Consider the following 21,604-nt stretch of genomic DNA (forward strand, 5'->3'; position numbering starts at 1 on the left):
CTTGTTAGAAAAGGGGGAGCTGGGCTTCTTTTCAGGCTAAAGATATCAAACCTGAAATCCTCTCTGGGCCCTGTAGTCCAGTCATTTTAAGCCAAAATGGGGGTCAACCTTGAACAAATTATAACAGAAGCAAACTCAACTGATTTTGTATCCTCAATATGTCCTGAGTAAGGAAAAAAAAGCCCAGAAGACTCCCATTAGGGGAAAGTTTTGAAAAAGACCCAAATATAGCCTATTCATACGCCTATTCATTCTTTTTCTCACGTGAATAAGGTAAAAATTAAACCATTTCAGCATTGTTATTTGGAGGGGAATTTAAAAATGTGAGCTTCATAGTAGAAAAAATGTCATGGCAATAGCAAAGCATAACAAAAAAAAAGAACTTTGATCATCTTAGCAGGAGCAGTTTAATAACTGAAAGGTTGAATTTGGCTGGAAATGGACTTAGCTATCTGAAAAATCCCCCTTTACACAGGAGACTCTTATTCTTGGCACCGCACACACAGGCTCTTATCACGTAGTGCTTCAGCAGGCCGCCGGTAATTGCCTTGTTTTCTCTCAACTAGCCAAACCCCAGAGACGTCTGGCCAAAGAACTGCAGCGCTCTGCATGTGCTACCCATCAATGTGCTACCAGCCATTTATCTGTCCAGCTTCTGTAGTAGTTTCTCTCCTTCAAACTTTACTTTTCTATTCTGTTCTGACATTATAAAACTGTACATGCATGTGGACCTGTGAGAGATGTGTGTTATACAATGTAGGATGGACAACAGTAAAGGTTCAGTTTGTGTCATAATCATAGACTGTAAAAATAATGGACGATCCTTTGGGTCTATAAAAACTGAAGCCTTAAACGTGCATTCTATCTCATTTCCAGCAGGGGGCGACTCCACGGGCTCCAAAAAGAAGTCTGTTTCTATAAAGGTCTATGAGAAAATTACCCTACTTCTGCTTTGATTTATTACCTCAGTAAACATTTTCATAATGAGTTTTTGGTCTTAATAGCTAGTTTCAAGTCTTCTACAATACAGCAAGATGTTCAGTTTGTAATTTATGGTCCCATTTATTTTAAAATAGACGATAAAGCAGGGGATGCTTTAGGACCTGTCAATCAGGACAGAGGCTTAGCAATGCTAACCATGCTAACAATGAGGACATTAAAATTGACCACAACTTGTTTTGGTCTCTGACCCTCTCACTGTGTGTTTTCACTTCATGAAAGTTAACTGGAACACTTTGGTCGCCTGAAAATGTCTTGTTCAGCGTTCTACCAACCAAGTCTGCTGATTTTCTATACTGCCACTACCCAGAGGACCGCGTTTACCCGCCAGTAAATCTCCACTGGATGGCTCCCTTCAGAAGGCTTGAAAATCAGCAACTTTCCCCATTTAGGATTTAGCTTAGCGCAGCGCCATTGCAACCATTAACAACACTGGCTTAGCTGCGTCATCCTCCTTAGCTCCACCCTCTCGTCAAAAATCTTCACGTGCAGAATGTCCAAATTGCTCAAGACTTCAAAACTGCAGTCCATAAACCTATGATTGACGTCACCGACACTACGTCCACTATTTTTTTTACAGTCTATGATCATGATATTAACACATATTACAATACAGTAGGCAGATTATAAAAAAATTTAGCATAGGCACTGATGATGAAGTGCTTTTTGTGAAACTATAATGTGAAAGAATTAGTTCCACAATAATGTTTTCCTACCCGGTGTGTGTAGTCTCCACATACGCCCTGGAGAGAAGAGAAAGACAGTTCAATCATTTTGGCGACTACAAATTTATACCATAATGTTTTGTTACTAACTGAGGGAAATATGTTTAAAAGAGGCGTTTACCAGACAAGGATGTTTTAACAAAAATCTATCATCTTGCATTTTGGGAAATGCAGTGTTTTGGAGGTAATTGGCCCATGCTAGGAACTAAAAGTCAGAATATCTCAACCTTTGCTGCTTTAATTTTAGACTTTTCTTTTGTAATCCCACTCTGCAGTCTTCCCCTAACTTTATGAAGTGCAATGCTAATTTTCTGGAATACCGCCTTCACAAGTAAATAAACAGTAACGGTTATGTAAAGAATCTGAATACTTCTTCCACTACTGCTGGCTGGTAAACTATTGGATGTGTTACTTGGCCAAATTGTCAAAACTACTGCAAACCATGTCTCACCTTTTCCCCTTTGGGTCCAGGTTCCCCCTAGAAAAACAACAAGAACACAGGTGAATGAGATAAATGAGTGGTTAAGCAGCAGGTTATGATCTCTGGACTGAAATCAGACTTCATAAACTTACTGGGATTCCTTTAGCACCACGCTGCCCCTGAAAGACAAAAGCAACAAAGTCAGTCTTGAATGTAGTTAAGGCATAGATGTGCAGCTTCACAAAGAATTCAATATGACTGAACACATATACCTCCAATAAACATGAGTGAAATAAGTAAACATGCCAAGGTATCAATCAAACTGATGAATTAGCTGTTACAGGAGTCCATTCCAATTACTTGTTCTGTGCGAAGGCACTTAGTTTGACTTCCCAGCAGGCCCTGGGGCGTGCCCAGTGTAAGTAGCTGTCAGAGCTCAGCGACTGGTTGATTAATGGACTCAGGGAGAGGGCCCAGTAGGACACATCCAGTGCACCCCATGCTGGTGACCCCACAGGCTCAGCAGCTCCAAAGCCACTTTGTGAAGGCAACAGCATCTCCATACATTTACCAGACAACCCCTTAAAGCCCTTTTTAATACTCCTTGACATTCGTCAGGAAGGAGACTAAGAAACAGGAGCTCATTACAGGGCCATTAATCAACATTTAACATTATTTCAACAGTATCCATCCCCACTCTGCCTCCTGGAAATATTGTCATTTGTACTGGCATTGAGTTCACTGGAGCTGTCCTGCTTCAAAAAACAAACCCCCTTCCTGAGCAAGAGTAATGGTCTTCAAGCAGAGGCAAACAGCAGTGGGCGTGATAAAAGCCAGAGCATCAACCTCAGCTGGACAACACTAAAGTGATCTACAACTCAACATCATTCAAGAAGAACAGAGGTCTTTTATACTGCAAATCTGTTTTGAAGCTGGTACTAATTCCAGAGGAAGATCCAAATTGGTGGAGAAAATGGCCAGTTGAAGAAACTCCAACAGTTAGAGTGAGATGTCTTCCCATTCCTATCACCAGACAACAGCACTGATTTGTTGTTTTGGATGATTCTGTGAAAACTTAAAACACATCCAATAACAACGTTTCTTTATGTTTCAATGCCAATGTTTTTTGGTTTTTTTATTCTTGCTTTGTTGTCTTTTGCTTTACAATACCTGTGCACAGAAGGATCATGGTTATGGCAGATAAACTTTGGTTAAGGTGGTGGTTCTTAAACTGGGAACCACTACCTTAACTGCCATAATGAATGGTTCTGCTGCACTGCTAGCAAAGCATGGACAAGTTTGTGAAAAGTCATGTAAACATAAAGCAGATGATGAAGCTACACCAAACACAGCCATGACAACCAAAATGAAGGCAAGAAAATTCGAAGTGGTGACCACAATTCATTCTACAGTAAGGAGGCCACTGCCAATCTTCCAGTGGAATAACATTGGGTCTCGCTTGAAAATATTTGTATTTACAAAGGTTTAGGAACCACTGGGTTAAGGTATAGTTAAGTTTAGACAGCTACAGTTCATGGTTAAGGGAAAGGGAAAGATCATGGTTAAGTTTAATAAAAAGAGGAACATTAGAGGTCTGGGACTGAACCATAACGCTGATGTCCACACCTTTATTTTCCACCTAAAGGACGCAAAGGACACACTACTTCATGCATTGAAACTCATGAACATAAACTTAAATAGCCTGTGAAAAATGGGAATCCGCAAAGTTACTTTGGCTCTGTAATATTTGAGAGTCCGCCACAGTAAGTCCTCTTCAGATCATTGGTTACAAACGACGCTGAAATGGATGATTTTAAAAGCCTAGTCCTGCCTTACCTGCAACATGATGCTTATTGTATGGCTAATAAGGCATCAATGAGTAGGTGATATACAATGTTAATGGTGAGGAAAATGCTTGAGGCATCAAATCCTCCAAGCCTCAGTGAGCACTGTCTAAAATCCCTTAGTGACCATTTCAGTTAGTCAGAGTTGTACCTACTAACCCTGATTGAAAGCCAGAGTGGGGCGAACAGCTCCCATCTGTCAGCCTTTTCCCTACTGCATTCAACCCACTGTTAGCCCATTACTGGGTTGTGTAAATCAGGCCAACATTCTGTTTTTCTTATAACTTTGTGTGTACAAAATAAACAGGCAGCTAACTGACCTTAACAGCAAAACAAGGCTCAATGCAATTATTTCATATTTGCTTTGGCTTGTTATTGTAAATTTCAAGAGTATATTCACATTTTATGGGCTCAACGAGGGGTTGACCAGTGGTGATGGTAATATAGTGCATATGTTTCTGACAAATGTAAGGAATGCTTACCATGTCTCCCTTCGGTCCACTCTGTCCCTGTGTGAACATTAAAACAGGTGGTATAATAATTAAATCAATCTAAATAGATACCTCCACTTGATTTCCTTGGATAAAATGTCTTAGAAATATCCATAGCATGTTTAACCCCACCCTATAATAACAGTAATAACACTAATAGAGATTTTATTACAATAATGACCATAATCATTCTTAGCTTAGTTATGCTCATTATCATCACAGAGTGCTGGGTTCTGGGCACTGAAGAAGCACTCCATTACTCAGTTATTTCACTTTTTGACAGGAACTTGGGGAAACTCACAGATTTGCCATCCAAGCCAATTGGACCCTAGGATAAAAGAAGAGAAGGAAGTGTTTGAGTACATATGGAGATCACACAAATTACTTCACCAACTGGTCCCATTACAACATCAGTTAGAAAACTGGCTATTTGCAAATACTATTCACAGAACTCAGAAATATCAGTTGCTCAGGATCTCACCAATTTAGCTGAGGGAGGAATGTCGAAAATACTTCATGGCGAATTTTAGGGTTGCTACCTACGTACCTTGGGTAGAGTAACAAAATAAAGTTTTCTTCTTCACCCACCCGACTTGAGAACTATTTAGCAGCCCTCATTGCTGCCACTGGTGGCCGGATGTTATATTGCAGCAATACCGATTGAAATAGTAGTCATTTATTTATATATATTTAGTTGGCTGAGCAGCACTTCAGTTAGTCAGCTGAGACAAAAAAGATTTTTCATGGCTTGTATTGCTTTTAAAGCTATAGTGTGTAGTTTCTGTCTCGCCCCTTTTAAGTAATGACAAAAATTCTGTTGTTGCATCCACATGGTACAAGCCCACACCCCTCCTCCACGCAGTTGCTAGTAGCCAAGGAGGACACGGAGGATTAAAAAAACATAATGGACTTTTCAGAAGAGGTCATTATCGTCACTCAAGTTTCTGCGCGGGGAGGTGACCGGACGCCACAATCTTCTGAACATTGTCACACTGAGAAATCCAGAGAGAGTTGTGTGGAGCTGATTAATTAGCTTGTAGCAACTCATTTGACAATGGCTTGAATGGAACAGACGTTCACTCATATTAAAAAGTTATATAATCTAATAGATCAACATACTTTCATGCACAATCTACGTCATATAACATACCACAAAAGTGGAAAGTATGAAGAAATGAAAGAATTCTAATATTAATTCAGGATGATGCCCCACCTAACTTGAAGGGACACTTATTTCTTCTATTATGTATTAAATAAAGTACTCATTAGTCATTGGTTGTTTGTTATTTGGCAAATAATTCTGTGTTTATCAGGAACAGTTTTTTAAGAAGGTATATAGAATCTAGATTTACATTTAAAAAGGAACCCTAATTAGCATAATATCTAGCAATCACGACTCAATTCACTTACATGTACAATCAGATGATCAGGTGTGTCAGATGTTTGTTGGGTGACTATACAGATGTATTTTCTATGTTTGTGTTCTTAAATGTTATCTGATGATTGTTGGAGCAGACGATGCACGGTGAACAAAGTTTTATCTTCTCTTATCTATACTTCTTTGAAAATGAAATAAATGTCAGACTGACTGACCGACTAGACTAACTGTAGCATACATTGTTGTACATATTATGTACTTTTTTTACAAATGAAATAAATGTCAGACTGACTGACTGACATGTGAGGTGCATTCTTCTTAGAAAACAATTATTCGTTAAAGAATCAAATCGGGACAAAAGCCCTAATGTACAGTATCAACCTGACAGACGGCATGGACCTGACTTACTGGGAAGCCTGGGAATCCTCTTGTTCCAGGTTGTCCCTAAAACGGAAACAGAAAAACAATCATGTGTTTGTTGTACTTCTGAAAGTCTGACATAAAATGCTGCTGGAAACCGGTCAGTGGAAGAAGATTCACAGTCCCCCCCCCCCATCCCTCTTTAGTATTTAGTGAGTACCCAAATTGATTTTGACGCAAGGAGTGATACTGAAGACTCTGGGAAATACATTCAGTGTGTGAGTGCGTTCTGTCGCCACAGGAGGAAATTGGATGCTGAAATGGAACACTGAAAAGAAATGAACAAAGAGTAATCTAATAAAGATGTACAACTGGGGAGAAAAGGTGGACGAGCTTAATGAGTGAATGTCAATAACAATTAGCGTTCAGCGTTTTTAATCAGCAAAGCTTTTTTACCCTGCTTTTCAAACTGCTACAAGACATTCAATATCCCCGGGAAACGAAGGGTGAGGAGGAAATAAGGATGTAGAGAAAGACAATTACAAACAGGGGAACCTGACTCATGACACAGATTGTCTGGAAGCAGAGGTAGTTCCGGGGAGCTTTGAATGGTTTCTGTCCCCAGGGATGTATGAAAAAACGCCAGACATGGTGGATTTTAAACCTTGACAAAGAAAAATCTTAACACAGGGTCCAAGGTTAGTTTCAAACTTCTTACAGTCTTGTGAGAAAACTCCAACAAACCTGTTTTTACAAGTTCTGAAAAATAAGTAGTCAGGTAACGTTGACTAAGGATATTTTTGTCGAACTAGTGAGTTAAGGGGTCCTATCTTGCACCCAGCCGAGCGCAGCGCAAAGCCCGACACAAGTGTCTTTGCTAGTTTAAGACCGATGCAGTTGTCAATGTCTCGTCCAGCACCCGAAACGTTTAAATAGTAAATGCACCTGCGCCCATCTTTGCGCCCATGGGCGTGCTGGTCTTACAGGGAGGTGTGTTCAGTTGCATTCTGGGAGTATTGCTATCTTGAGGCAGCGGGAAGTGATCGCGCCATTGACCAACAAAAAGTAAGTTAGTCTAAAGTCAATAACGCAGCATTTCATTGTTATTTTAACAGCAAATTAGTAAAATGCTCCTAGGCTTGTGCACAGCGCGTGCACACTATGCTTGTTACACACACAGGGACGCACAGCAGCACACACACATGCAAAAGATTACAAAAAAATATATTACGGTACAAATCCTCCATCATAATAGCAATGCTCCAAGGTCCAAACGTTCCTGGCTTTTAAAGGGAATGGGAGATGATCTCTGATTGGTTGATTGCATGTTACGCCCAAAACACACCTATGATTAATGAAGACACTAAGTACAAACCTTTTGAACCATGCGCCCGGCGCACAGACCCTTTTTTCCTCCGCCAAACTAGCAAAAGTGGATTTGGACACGCCCTAAACACACCTGCACCAGGCGCTTCACGCTGTGTGCGTAGATCATTAAAATAGGTCCCAAGATTTCTCTTTTTTGTCAAAATAATATTTCCCACACCAAGTATGAACTTTCACGCTCAACTGTTCAGCCAACATGAACAAGAAGGCCTAGAAGATCCATCAGCTGATGAAGCCTGTGAGATGTTGTTGAAAGCTCCAAAAAAAGTTGACCTTGAGTCAAATTTTTTTTTGTCAAACTAGAATTTCCAAAATCAAGAATGAGCTTTTATGCTAACGTTTATGCCATTATGAAGAAGACATCCTACAAGTGCTCCCTCTTCCAATGAAGACCGTGTTATTCAGCTGAAAGCTCTTGAAAAAAGCAAGTAAGTGCAGCATGAGAATCTTTTCTGTTTTGGCAAAATACTTCTTTTGGAAAAGAAAAGAAAAATTTCTAAGGTCAAGAAATAATTTTCATGCTCAACTTTTATGCCAACAGGGATGACAGTAGACCCTGAGACGAGGTTCAAATCTCTGCTAAATGCTATAAAGTGGACCATGTCAGAGCACTATTGCTTAGGTCAAGAATTAACTTTCATACTCAAATGTTACGCCAACACGAAGTTCGAGTTCTAAAACTATAATTGAAAAGATCCATCCAATGAAGACGATGAAATGTGTTTGAAAGCTCCAGAAAAAGCTTACAATTCACCTTTCACACTCACTGACTTTCAAACTAGCATGGAAATGCATTTCGCATCATTTGCAAAGAAGAATTATTTTAAGAAGTCGATAAAATGACTCATTTGTAGCCCATACAGTCAAGAAGTAAGGTTGTAAACCTTTCTCGCAGTGGCAAATATCTTTACATCCATCCATCTAACATGATGAAATGACAATGTGGTGAAAAAGTCGAGGCGCTTGGCTCGCCTCAGCTGTCAGTTCCTCTCGTTCTCCTCACCTCTCTGTTGACTTAACTCCCTTGTTCCATCTAAGGTCATGGCTGGAGTCTCTCATGTCCATCTCACCTGCTGTGGTAAACTAGCTTCTCAGTGTTTCTGACTGACTGGCCCTCTAAGTTCAGGACTTAGCAGTCAGACAGAGCTCCCTCCACAGCCTGTTATTCATTAGAAATGCCTATTACCATCTGGGAAGAGTGGGCACACACAGCTACAGATTTAAGAACCATCAACTAGAATAACAGATGTGTGCTCCACTTCAATTGGTTAGACTCTTCAGCCATTATAAAAAAAAAAAGGCATTTTATGCTACGTAGCCTAGTCAGGCCACCTGAAATTAAAAAGGAGAACAAAAAGAAACACTAAACTCATTTGGCCTCAAAACAAGAGAATTTGGGTGACTAAACAATAGGATCCATTAAGACTAGGGTTGTGTCTGAAATCTCATACTCTGCACTACATACTCAACATGTAAACTATCGTTCAACATAGTTTTGTGTAAATAAACAGAAGTGTGTATCTTTTTTCGGACGCACTAAGCTGTAATTTTCATCGTCACTTCCTGAGAGCCTCCTTGCCGTTGAAGATGCGTAACCATGGTAACCCCTGCCGATCTCCGCTCTAGCGGCGTCGCCAGATAATGCTTCAATTAGACCACTAGACCAACAGTTGTTTAAATATGTTGAAATGTAAATTAGAGCGTTATTGACGTTACAGATCTCCTCGGTTTCTGTCCATTTGTCTGTTTTGAACGTTGTCGCTACTACAGCATTGCATTGTGGGATATTTATGCCGTCGTAGTGTCCGGTATTGCATACTGTAATATTTTACCGGAAATAGTATACTATTCAGGTAGTATTGGTTTCAAACTAAGGTTTTGGACATACTAAAAATCTCACTAATAGCATGTTAGTACGGCCCCTGCAGCTCATTCAGAACGCAGCAGCTCGACTTGTTCTCTCCCACTACACCGCTCTCTTCACTGGTTACCATTGCTGCCTGCGTACGCTTCAAGACACTCGTACTTGCATACAGGGCCACGAACGGATCAGCCCCAGCTTACATCCAGGACATGGTCAAACCTTATACCTCAACCCGCCCACTCCGCTCTGCATCAGCCAAACTGCTTGCTGCCCCCTCACAGCGAGGGACAACTAATATCTCAACGAAATCCCGCCTGTTTACTGTCCTGGCTCCCAAATGGTGGAATCAGCTCCCTATTGACATCAGGATGGCCGAAAGCCTACGCATCTTCCGACAAAGGCTAAAAACACATCTCTTCCGACTACACCTCGGATAAAAAAAAATATATATATATATTTCAAACCAAAGATTCACGATGAGACGAGTTGAAACTTGCAACTTCTTGCAACAAGTCAGTCTGCAACCTTCTGAAAGCTGCCAGTTCACACCAATGAGACGAGACGAGATGTGTATCTCCATAACAACGCCTCTTTGTATTTCCGTTCTAACTTCCGACTTTTAGGTTTTTTTTGTGGCTGGATATATCATTTGTTTTGTGTAAACAATATGCATGTGGATAACATTGGTGCCATTGAGATGCTCGTTACAGTGGCATTTCTAGTGATGAATCGGCGAAAACACGTTTTATTTCTCTGATTCATGGTTTTGTTCTAACGCCACTGGGCTCTTCCTCTCTTCAGTCTCTCTCTATCTGGCTCGGCCATATAACATTACCGTGCTTTCGGACGGTCGTTGAGGCTCTGTCTAAAACTCTGCCATTTCAATCAGCGGTTGGGATTATGGATCATTTTATTTTTATAGTTTGTAGCTGACTTTACCAGCTGACTTCTCTACTGGCTGTTGAAACAGGCGACGTCTCTTACGTTCTAAAACCAGTCTTTCCGATTGACCAGCTGAGTTGCAGCGAAACCATCAGCTGGTTTGAGTCGAGCTGAGACGGGCCGGTTCAGACCGCTGAAATTTTTTCCTGCAACGTTCTGAAACGGATTTGTCTTGCTGCGAATCTTTGGTCTGAACTGTTCTTAAAGCAAGAATGACTAATGATCCAATTTATGGCCAAATCACAGCTCCTCGAACAATGCTGCTGTTTCCAGACAGTCTGTTATTACATTGCATTATTCTATAATTTCTGGTGCATACACATGATTGGCTGGGCTAACATAACCCCGGAGCCAGTAGCTCACAAGCCTGGAAAGAAGTCTCTCCATTTGTCTAGTTTTGATCAACAGAACTGAAAAGTCTGTTGGTGTTCAAGAACCTAATGTGTTAAGCAGAGGGCTAGTAAAATGGAAGCTAATAAAACAAAAAGCTTGACGTGCAGGCAGGCAGCACTGATTCAAGATAAGTGGTTTATTAGGTGCAGAGAGAGGAGGTGAAGACACTTACAGGAGGTCCTCTTGGTCCAATGATAGACAGACCTGGCTCGCCTGGTGCTCCCTATAGACAGATAGAAAGAGAGGAAGAAATAGGAAGATATTATTGGAGAAATTCAGCACATAGGTGCATTCCTCCAAAGGTAAATAGATATAGCGCAGGCAAATCCATCCACTAGCATCTGTATGACATTCACTAATTCTGTCACATAAATACCTCCTCTCAAACAACCGTGGTGGACATGCACATTAACTGCTGCAGCTAGCAAATTAACTGCTAACATGCTATAGCCAGAACATGCTATGGCTATTCTGTCACAATGGCTCTTCAAGATAGTTGAAAGTTGATGTTAGCAACTGGGGCTGGGTATCGCTAAAAAAGTTTGGTACCAATATACCAATACCGTGACTTTGATACCTGTTCATAAACAACACTTTTTTCCGATACCGAATAGTATAAAACCAAAACAAATTACAACATTACATATTACAGCACACATCATTTTATTTATCTTTTGTTTATACTAGGTGAGCCGTCTCTGTGTAACGTAGAGTTTTTCCTGCGTGTCTCTACGATGTGTAACGTTAGACAGCCAATCACAAACATTATTAGATCTTGGTAGAAGCATGCTGCATGCTGATTGGCTCACTGACGCTGATTAGATTTACTCCTTAGGTATTGAAATTGGGTATTAAATGACGAGGCATTTCCCGATAAGCGATACTTTAGAGGCAATTCAATTCGGTCGGTGCATTAAAAGTATTGAATTCGGTACCCTGCCCTATTGCTAACCAAACAATAAGCTAAAGGGGCACTCCACCAATTTTACAAACCAAAGTCAGTTTGTCATGAGGAGTACTAGCCTGGGAACCAAACAAATCGGCCAAGCTCAATTGCTCTGGCAGACACGTATGGTCCCCCTCCCATTCAGATACATTTCCAGCCGAAGACAACGGGCCCGAACATAGTTACTGGTGACATTCTCCACCCAACGCAACACGCCAGGTTCACGAAACTCAGATCCAACTACCAAAATAGGCAGTTCTGATGAAATAGGAATCAAGCTCTCGTTACTGTATTGCATATTTCTTGCCTCAAATGTTTTCAGAAACACTGTCTAAGTGCGTCTTTGGTCTTGTACCGTTGATAACACCCCTTGGAAATCATCTGGCATTGCCAGGCTAGAGGAGTACTTCTCAGCCTGTGAAAGCTGTTATTTAATTCTTCTCTAATAGTCTTCTCAGCAAATAACCCAGATGATCGCATAAAAAAAAATCTAGTCTGATAATTTTGTCTTTTGATAACTTTGTTTTCCCACTGTGACATTCTTTAGGTGTGAGGCCTGTGAGCTATGGAGAACACAGTGTCATATAAGTAAAAACTATATCCAGTCTAAATAATACCCACATGTAGAAGGGTTGAAATAGTTTGAAATATGGCCAAATAAAAAAGAAATGTTCAAAAGTAACCAAATGAATTGAGTTGCATCCCCTGTAAATTACAGGCCATTAACTGCACAGAAATGACTGAAAGTAATAGTATTTTCTTAGCCTGCGTTACCAACTGAAGGTTATGGAGTTTGAAAGATGTAGGCATTTTTCAGGCACAGAGAGTCTAACAAAGGAGGGCTTCACGTTGCATTATATGAAATAGCATTGGGAATTTTGGAGTTTAACTCATACATTTTATTGTTATTTAATTTTTTATTCTTTATTTATTAAGCACTTATACATAAAAATCAGAATATCTCTACTACATTGGTCGGCTCGTATGATCAGGCCTTAAGTATTCAAATGGACTATATCTTAGAATCCCAGACAAACTGATTTCAGGATCGTACTTCATAACTCGACAGTGGGACTCAAAAGGTCAGTGGTGCTGCTGTACACACTGTGCAGTGCCTGTGAGCTCTGGATTTGGCCCAAAATAGTTGATTTGCACCGTGACGTGGTCTGTCTGTCAATCCCACAAATGACCGAGGCCAGACTGGCCAACTCAGGTTTCCAGCACTTTCCCTTATTAGCTTCTGTCCTCCTGTTGGGAAACCCTATCTCAAGATATATCTGATGGTCCCAGTCATCCGTCAAAGACAAAGGTGTTTCCAAATATGTCCAAATGTCTAAGGAAGCCCAGAATTTGTTTTTTCACTCTTGGTTTGATGGTAGATGTATCACTCAGGGGCCAGAATGCAGAGGTAATGATGGAAAAAGAGGTTTCATGTCATCTGGGGCAGTCTTCAGTTACTTCATTGTTTTTCTACACCTTTAGTAGATTAGACAAGTGAAGATCTACAGATACACTTGTGCAGAGATTGGATTACTTTGGTTGCAAGAGGTCAAGGTAACAAGGCAAAGTTAGAATCACAAACTAAAACCAGGACCCAGTCAGAGCAACTTTTCCTTCTAAATGAAATGTTCTCGAGCCCATGAAGAGTAGAATGTCCATCTGCTGTGGTTCTTTTGCAAAACCAATCCATCTTTCTGTTTTTTCTCTCAGCTGCCCCAAACACCCTCCCACAAAACCCACAGAAGCCATTTGTTTGAAGAGAGCAGTGTTCTAGAAAAGCTTCTCTTCACTTACTCTCTTTGTGCGCGTCTCACACTTCCTTTTGTGGGAAAGATGCTTCCTTTTAAGAAACGATCTACACCGAAGTCTGCTCTGTGTTTTTTCATCCTCTCCTCATACTCTAAGAGACTAACCACACAGTGGACAGATCCTGATAGCACTATTACAATTAGTTCCCTGCCTAGAAATAGAGAGGCAACCAACGGATTATTTTGGCTGTGGATCTGTGGATCGATCCAAAAAGCTGCCGCTACATTGTCTGTTTGTTAGGTTACTATTTTTGCTCTCTCACAAGTCAGGCCGGGGCTTAGACTACTATTTGTTTTGGCTGACTGACAACATTAAAGATGCTTGGCTAATAACCACACTTGTCATTGTGATATGACAGTCAAGAATGTGCTGAGTGTTTCCCTTTTCATTGGCCATTCAGCCCTACACATCACAAATCACGTATTTGACAAGAACAAATCTGTAAATCTGCTGTGTCTGGCTTTGATACAGCCGATAGATTAGGATGGTGTGACTGCTTTACCAAATGTGGAGACCCAGTGTTGAAGAGGGTTCAAATCCAACAGGCCCATGCAAATGTTGAGGTAAAATGGGAGACACCTTATTAAAGCTCCATTAATCCATTATTATTATTATTATTATTATTATTATTATTATTATTATTATTATTATTATTATTATATATTATATTATTTGTATGCTATCTCTGTCAGCATACAAATGTAAGTTTTAGCTCTGTTTTATATATTAACTCAGATAAAAATATGAGGCTCATTAGCTGCTAAGTGTTCCGCTTTCTTCACCAGCTAGTTGTTAACTTTGTCTGTGTGCTGTTTATTGCTGGGCCGGGCAGGTGCTACTGCTGGAAACACAGTTCACAAGAAATATATTTGCTGGCTGAAAAAAAAAAAAACTTCCAGGTAAAAGAGGCTAAAAATCTCTGAGGTCAATTTAGTCAATATATTAGTCTCGCATTGCCAGACCTTCTTCCACAGCGCAGCGGAGGAAGGTTTGGCTATTCCACACAGCATTCCGGGATTGGAGAAAAACGTGCTCTGGTTTATTGCCATTTCTTTAAACCAATCACAATCGTCTTGGGCGGTGCTAAGCGCCGGACGGAGCCACGGTGCCTCTGCTAAATGGTCTCAGAGTGATCAAAAACGCCACACCTTTAAGTTTTACTTGCAAGCTGCTATGCATTTAATTTTCACTGGAGTTCATTTTCATTGATGGACTTAAATTCAACCTTTAACACACTGCAGCAGACATCACATACTCTTTGCGGGTAGAGTTCATTACATTGATGTGAATAAAAGTGATCTTTTAGACTTTTCTGTTCCTGTGCTGCTGACATTGACAGATTTACTGCATGTTTACCATCTCTGTTGACACACTTTTCCAATTCATGAAGCCAAGTGGGAGACATCGGAGCCTACAGTAAAAAATGTCTTATATGTAATTTCCACCTTGAGGCCAATATCAATCTTTTCTCTCCCAGCTGGCAGCTTATATTTATGGTAACTTCTACAAGACTGAGAGCTGAGATTTAACAGTTGTGCAACGCACCAGTAACAGCATTTATTTATCTCAATATATAACTATTCATTCTAAATGTTCTTTGAGATCCTCAACATAGACTCTGCTGTGGCCTCTAAAAGTGTTTCTCCACTTTCTTTGGGGAGTCTTAAATTTTAACATTCAGACGCTTATGTGACAAATTGTTACTATTGTGTTTCATGGTGTAAAGAGTAAAGGTAATCCAACCAGGGTGGGAAACCATTTACAGAATGTGACCCTCTTGCCGTTTGGTTATACAGATATAAATCACATGCTACCTGTACACAAAATGCAGTGCACTGCTCTGCACTTCTACCACCAAGTCACATTAAGCAGTGTCTCAAATGAGCTCTGGTTTATTGCCATTTCTTTAAACCAATCACAATCGTCTTGGGCAGCGCTAAGCTCCGGACGGAGCCACGGTGCCTCTGCAAAATAGTCTCGGGAAGGAACTTGTTTTGGTGGAACATGTGTACGTTCATAAGTTGTTTGGGTCGTGCAACAGAGAACTCAGATTGGACAGATAGTCTAGCTAGCTGTCTGGATTTACCCTGCAGAGATCTGAGGAGCAGTTAACCATAGTCCTCACAAATCCACCAGAGGTTAGAACACCAACACAAAGAAAGAGGAAGGGGACGGACATCCGGCCGCAAAGAGGGACATCCGGCGAAATTTCCGGCAGCACCGGAGCAATTGCAGTTTGTCTTTGACTGATGCTGTACCTGACATGGGCCAGTACTGTGTACCAGCAGTTTGGATTTTTGTACACATTTGTACCCTTACCTCTAATTGTTATTAACATATTTATTAATGGCTGATATTTAAAGGAAAAGTCAAGGAATTCTATGTAAAATCTGACATACAGCCCCCCCATTTAGGGCGAATGGAAGGATAGCCACACTTTCAGACACTGCGACGATTCAATTGTGAGATTGGTAGTCGAATCAGGCTCCTTAGATTGAATCGTCAACCATTCGGGGTTACACAAACAAGATATGTGTATGAATATAAATACATCCAAGACACATGCAATGATTATGTCATGGAACTGATGCATTAGGGTACTGGCACCTTTTTTGTTCCAATTCAGACAATGGACTGGTGCTAAATTGTTTTTTTTCAGTAAACCTGCTAATGGTTCTAACCTTACCTTCTCCCCTGCTTGTCCTTTTAAGCCCTGGGATCAGTCACAGCAGACACAGTCACATGCAAAAAGGTGTGATGGGAGGAGAGAGACACAAGAGAGAGAGGAACCAGTGTTAGAGACATGGAGAGGGATCGGGGCATGCAGCATCCTCAGAACTAGTGATGGGGAGGTGGTGGAAGAACTAAGGCCAGCTACACTATGTGTAAGTTAAGTGGAAACCAAAGGCCTCAGTGTGCTTCAAACAAAGTGCTTGTCAGATCATCTAACAGTGTCTGACACATCCTTTCTGACGGTGGAATCAGGGATCCAACTATTCATCCAACACTTTGACTTTTCAAAAGAAATAATTTGCCCATTTTATGCATCTTTTTTCATTTTGCATACAGCGACTATCATGAATGCACCGTGATACAAAAAATCAGAGTCAGGTTTAACATATCACTTCACTCCACTTCTTTTGAGATAAATATATCAGTTCTCCCTGGCCTTTCATTTAAAATGAGACATAACACCTTTGGTGTATTACATATAATGCACTTTCATAATTACATATTTATTGTAGAGGTAACCAGTTGTACACTGATTTAAATCCAATGTTTCTAATTCATAGTATCCACAGTGTTAAAGCTGTTTTGGTGGCCCTTCTGGCTCCTTTGAACATAATAGAGGATATCTGCTTTGAACAACCACAATGATATTTAAGCACTGATTTTTTTTTTGTTTTACACTGTGACATTCTTTAGCTAGGTGAGAACGCTGTGAGCTATGGAAACCACAGTGACATATGAGTAAAAACTATATCCGGGCCCACGTGGCAGTGCTAAAATTGTTTGAAATATGGCCAAATCGAAAAAGAAATGTTCAAAAGTAACCAAATTAATTGAGTGGTAGCCCTGTAAATTACAGGCCATTAACTGAACAGAAATGACTGGAAGTAATACTAAAGTAAAACAGATTTATAATAAGTGGTTATACTACGCACTACAGCCTGGGTGGGCTGAGAGAAACGTCAAGTACAGGCTGTTTTAAATAACACACTGCAACATCTAATACCTGAAGAATATATTATACACCACTGACAGCTGTAAGGCCCTAAAGACACATTTAAGGGTTTATGTTGAGTTACTATGGAGTATGTTTTTGTGAATATAAAAATAAGGCAGTATCACTGTATCACTGCATTTTACAGTTGTCCAACATCTTATAATTCACCTCTGTCACATTACAGTAAGGCTGTGGTTGGACATTTCCTGACATCACACTTAGGCATGTCACGATTCTCCAAATGCACGATTCGATTAGACTTTCCATTATAAGGACACAATTCGATTCAATTTTCAATTGAAACATTTTGTTTTCAGCAGTGACGGCAATGCCCCAATGACAGCCACTAGATGGCAGAAGGGTATTTTACAACAATAGTTTAGTATAATAAAATTAACAACGTATTACTGGATGCACCATTAGTTTAACAAGGTGTACATGAACCCACCATGAAGTCAAGTCGGAGCCCACATGCTTTACCTTCATTGTTTGCTTCCTCACACGAAAGGCAACATTGTCACAGTGACTTTAGGGAAGCGGGAGGATTTTTCATTTCTGTTGTTTCTCCGTTATCTCCGACTCTGGCAGTGGCCACGGTGTATGGAAAAGCGCAGCTGCAGGCTACTTCTAAGCTAATGTTACCCTGTGTCTTCAGCTGCATGCTACCAGTCGGTAAGCTATGCTGTGTCTGTTTTTTTCTTTGGACATGCGCAAGTAGGCAGGTGAAGGGACAAAAAAATACTGCGGGAATTGCTGATCATGCTTTTTATTTCAAAAGTAGAAACATTTAGATTGATTTTCGATTTAAAATCAAAATCGTGACACCCCTTATCACACTGTAATTAATGGTATGTAATTTAAAAGTCTAGCAAACTTAGGGAATTGGAAGGGGATTTCTTAGGGAAAGCAATAGTTGTATTTCATACTTGTATAGTAATGTCACAATTAACGCCACAATTAACGCCACAATTAACTTATTACAATTTACAAGTGTTCATTTATGATGTTACATTATCAGCAGTTCCATGCTCACTTAAAGCTGACTCATGACTTATGGTCAACAATCACAATGCTGCACTTCTAATATACATACAATCAATGATAAAGACCTCTGCTCAGCTCAGGTTTAAGGTGGGCAAAACCATGCTGGTGTGTACATAGGGTCACATGATTCCTCAAACTCAAAATTAGAATGATAAAGGTGTAAGTAGTCCCACCCTAACAGGTGAGGTACCGTCTGCACACACCCTCTCACACCTGAGAAGAGCTCTAATCAGCCAGAATAAGGGAAACCTCTGCGGTGGGTAGATCACAGGTGTGTAATAGCATTCTCTTAAACCACTGCTTTCCTTAGAACTGATATGTTGCTTTTGTCATTGGTTGTGTCATAATGAATGTAACCATTACTATAGTGTGCTTCAAACACAAGTCCAAGTCACTCACCATTCTCCCAGGAATCCCCATACTTCCTTTGTCACCCTATTGACCAATGCAAATTCAAAGGAACAAGCATCAACAAGAAGGTTAGACTCAAGTAGACTCTTAAAGGGATACCTTGACATTTAGACACTACATGAATCCAATCTCATCTAATTACATGGAATCTAAATTAAACCAAATCCCACCAACATTATGAGAACAGAAATGCAATACATCACTAAATTGTTTAGTAGTGATCAATGAACCTAATGGGTGCTACTAGTGGGAAAGAGATGCTAATAATGGGTTCGTAATGGTACGTGTCCATATAGGCGTTGTTTTCACAGGCGGATTGCCCCGCTTCCAAGCATTGAATGCTAGTGGGCTCGCCACCATCAGTTTCTCTTCACTGACCACTGAAAAGCAAAGAAAATAGGCTACAGCCTCATACAAGCCCTATGGTTGCATCTGATTGGACGAACGCATCACGTGGGGCTGTCTGTTCCCAGACTTCTAAACGGACCATAACGGCGGCTTGTTTGGAGTACGATCTCTTATTTTACATAAATAGTTTACAGAAACGTGTTTCTAAAAACATTTTTTTTTCAAAGATTATTTTTTGGCATTTTAGGCCTTTTTTAGATAGGACAGCTTAGACATAAAAGGGGAGAGAGATGGGGAATGACGTGCAGCAAAAGGCGCCCGTTGCAGTCTGCCTTCTCTTCTCTTCTCTTCTCTTCCTAGTCGTCAGATTCATCTACCAACCCTTATAGAGCTGGCTCAGGTTTGCCTTGGACCAGCTTTTAGTTATGATGTTATAGTTTTAAACTGCCGGGGGACTTCCTTTGACACACCGAGCTCCTCTCTCCTCTCTCTTTCCATCTTTGTGCATTCATGTCCCAGAAATGCTTGTTACTAACTTAGCTCTGGGGAGCTTATTCCCCGGAGTCCGTTTTCTCGTCCTCCAGTTTTTCTTGGATTAGGGTGGCACCTAAATCATGGTTGCAGCTGTAGCCGTGGTCCTGCTCAACGGCCTGCTCTGCACTGCTATGCCCTACTACGGCCTGCAGTGCCCTGCTACGCCCTGCAGTGCCCTGCTCGACATTAACTACTACAACTACTATTTTTATTCATAGTTCCATTATCTTTATTGTGACTATTATTGCCACTGTTCATCACACCCCCACCCGGCACCGTCAGACACCGCCTACCAAGAGCCTGGGTCTGTCCCAGGTTTCTCCCTAAAAGGAAGTTTTCCTCACCACTCAAAGTTTCTGCCTAAAAGGGAGTTTTTCCTCGCCACTTTTGTCGCACTAAATGCTTTCTCTTGGGAGAATTCCTGGAATTGTTGGGTCTTTGTAAATTATAGAGTGTGGTCTAGACCTACTCTATCTGTAAAGTGTCTTGCGATAACTCTGGTTATGATTTGATGCTATAAATAAAATGCAATTGAAAAATTTAATTGCAGTGAGGACTGAGCCTCTGTATATGGGCGCATGCTCTACCAGGTGAGCTACCCAGGCGGCCATCTAAAAACATTTTAAGCGAGAAATAGGCCATGCAGTTGCTGGATCTGTCTTCATTTCAGATCGACAGCTGTCAGTTTAAAAGATTTCCGTCAGCTTTTGAGAGGTGTCGAGCTGAGCAGGCTGCTCCTCATTTGCATAAAGTTGCCTTGATTAAACTTTATGCAAATGAGGAGCGGAGAGACTCGATGCCCTGCTTCTCCAAACTCCCTGCGATGCTACCAGAATGCATTGCACAGCTGCAGAAATCAATGGGAAGCGTTGAAATGACGCGGACAATGAGCACGTACCGTAAAAGTCCTAATGCCATGGTATCCATTTAAAGACAACAATTTGTGTTGAGAGGGCTTAGTCAGTAAACCATGCCATGCCAAATGTTGAGACTAGAGACAATCATGCATGATACTGTGATAGAGAAACAACCACATTTTGACGCAGTCATGCCCAGCCCATGACTCCTGATACATTCGTTTGGATAAGTTTGGAAAGTGAAAGGTGAGCATCAAATTTGAGGCAAGAGGTTGGTGGCCATGACAAAAACTCTACTCTGGCACATCACACGTGTCCACCCTGCATCTTTCACACTAAAATGAACCATAAAAATGATAATGATGGTATCTATTTCTAAAGAATTGTAATGCACCTCCCTCTGCCCTCAGCAGTTGTAACAGGGTCTCTGGTGATGACAGCTGTTTGAAAACTCACTGCTGCAGGAGGTAGTCTGCGACAGTGGGATTGCTTGAAAAGTTGTTTGGTGTAATGTCGGCATTAGTTATAACGTTCACCTGTGCTCTCATCTGTGAGGAGGGATTAGTGGAGACACGCTGCAGGACTGAGGAGACTGGGGATAGACTTTAGGGAGCGTCTGGGGACAACCTCTGATGTCCCGATAATGAACTCACAACATACACCATGGACCTCTCCATGTCTGAGATATATTCACAGGTTTGACAAAAGTGAATCAAGATTTCTTTGTTTGAGGTTTAAGGTTTAATCTTATCATAAATATTCACAGCTTTTTTAATTAAGGGAATTTGCATTTCCTGAACTGAAAGCCAATGCAAATTATTTCATTTTAAATCAGACCTACAGCGTGAAACAACAGCTGCAATATTTTTTACTATAGCGCTGTTTATATGGCCTGCTACATGTTAATACTGAGAGTTTGGGTACAGTAGCTTTCTGTCACAGTGTAAAGATATCAGAAGTCTGAATGAACACCTTCCATACACTACATAAGTTTTTTTTCAGAATTGGCTTTGTTCTGGTTTATTGACACCTGTGGTTACCTTACATTGCTGCTTTTAAATATTACAGATCCCACAGTTTTCAAAGTGACACATGTATGGGCCACTGGGGGCAGCAAACAGCTGG

At 40.7% G+C, this 21,604-nt stretch overlaps 1 protein-coding gene across 20 annotated transcripts in view; it reads right to left on the minus strand.

Moving 5' to 3' along the window:
* The window catches only part of col13a1 (collagen, type XIII, alpha 1), a 158,488-nt gene that overhangs the window by 53,719 nt on the left and 83,165 nt on the right, over window positions 1-21,604 (minus strand). For 15 of the 20 annotated variants that reach the window (XM_036003701.1, XM_036003709.1, XM_031300387.2 and 12 more), the window contains exons 5-13: window positions 18,729-18,764; window positions 16,245-16,271; window positions 10,976-11,026; window positions 6,267-6,302; window positions 4,782-4,808; window positions 4,472-4,498; window positions 2,298-2,324; window positions 2,176-2,202; window positions 1,716-1,742 (exon numbers count right to left, since the gene is read on the minus strand). In XM_036003701.1, coding sequence (XP_035859594.1) covers window positions 1,716-1,742; window positions 2,176-2,202; window positions 2,298-2,324; window positions 4,472-4,498; window positions 4,782-4,808; window positions 6,267-6,302; window positions 10,976-11,026; window positions 16,245-16,271; window positions 18,729-18,764 — 285 coding nt within the window. The remainder of the gene's footprint in view (window positions 1-1,715; window positions 1,743-2,175; window positions 2,203-2,297; window positions 2,325-4,471; window positions 4,499-4,781; window positions 4,809-6,266; window positions 6,303-10,975; window positions 11,027-16,244; window positions 16,272-18,728; window positions 18,765-21,604) is intronic. The other 5 variants (XM_036003711.1, XM_036003706.1, XM_036003714.1 and 2 more) reach the window with 3 other exon arrangements.

This window comes from Sander lucioperca, chromosome 7 (assembly GCF_008315115.2).
Source record: "Sander lucioperca isolate FBNREF2018 chromosome 7, SLUC_FBN_1.2, whole genome shotgun sequence".
In the NCBI taxonomy this organism is placed as follows: Eukaryota; Metazoa; Chordata; class Actinopteri; order Perciformes; family Percidae; genus Sander; species Sander lucioperca.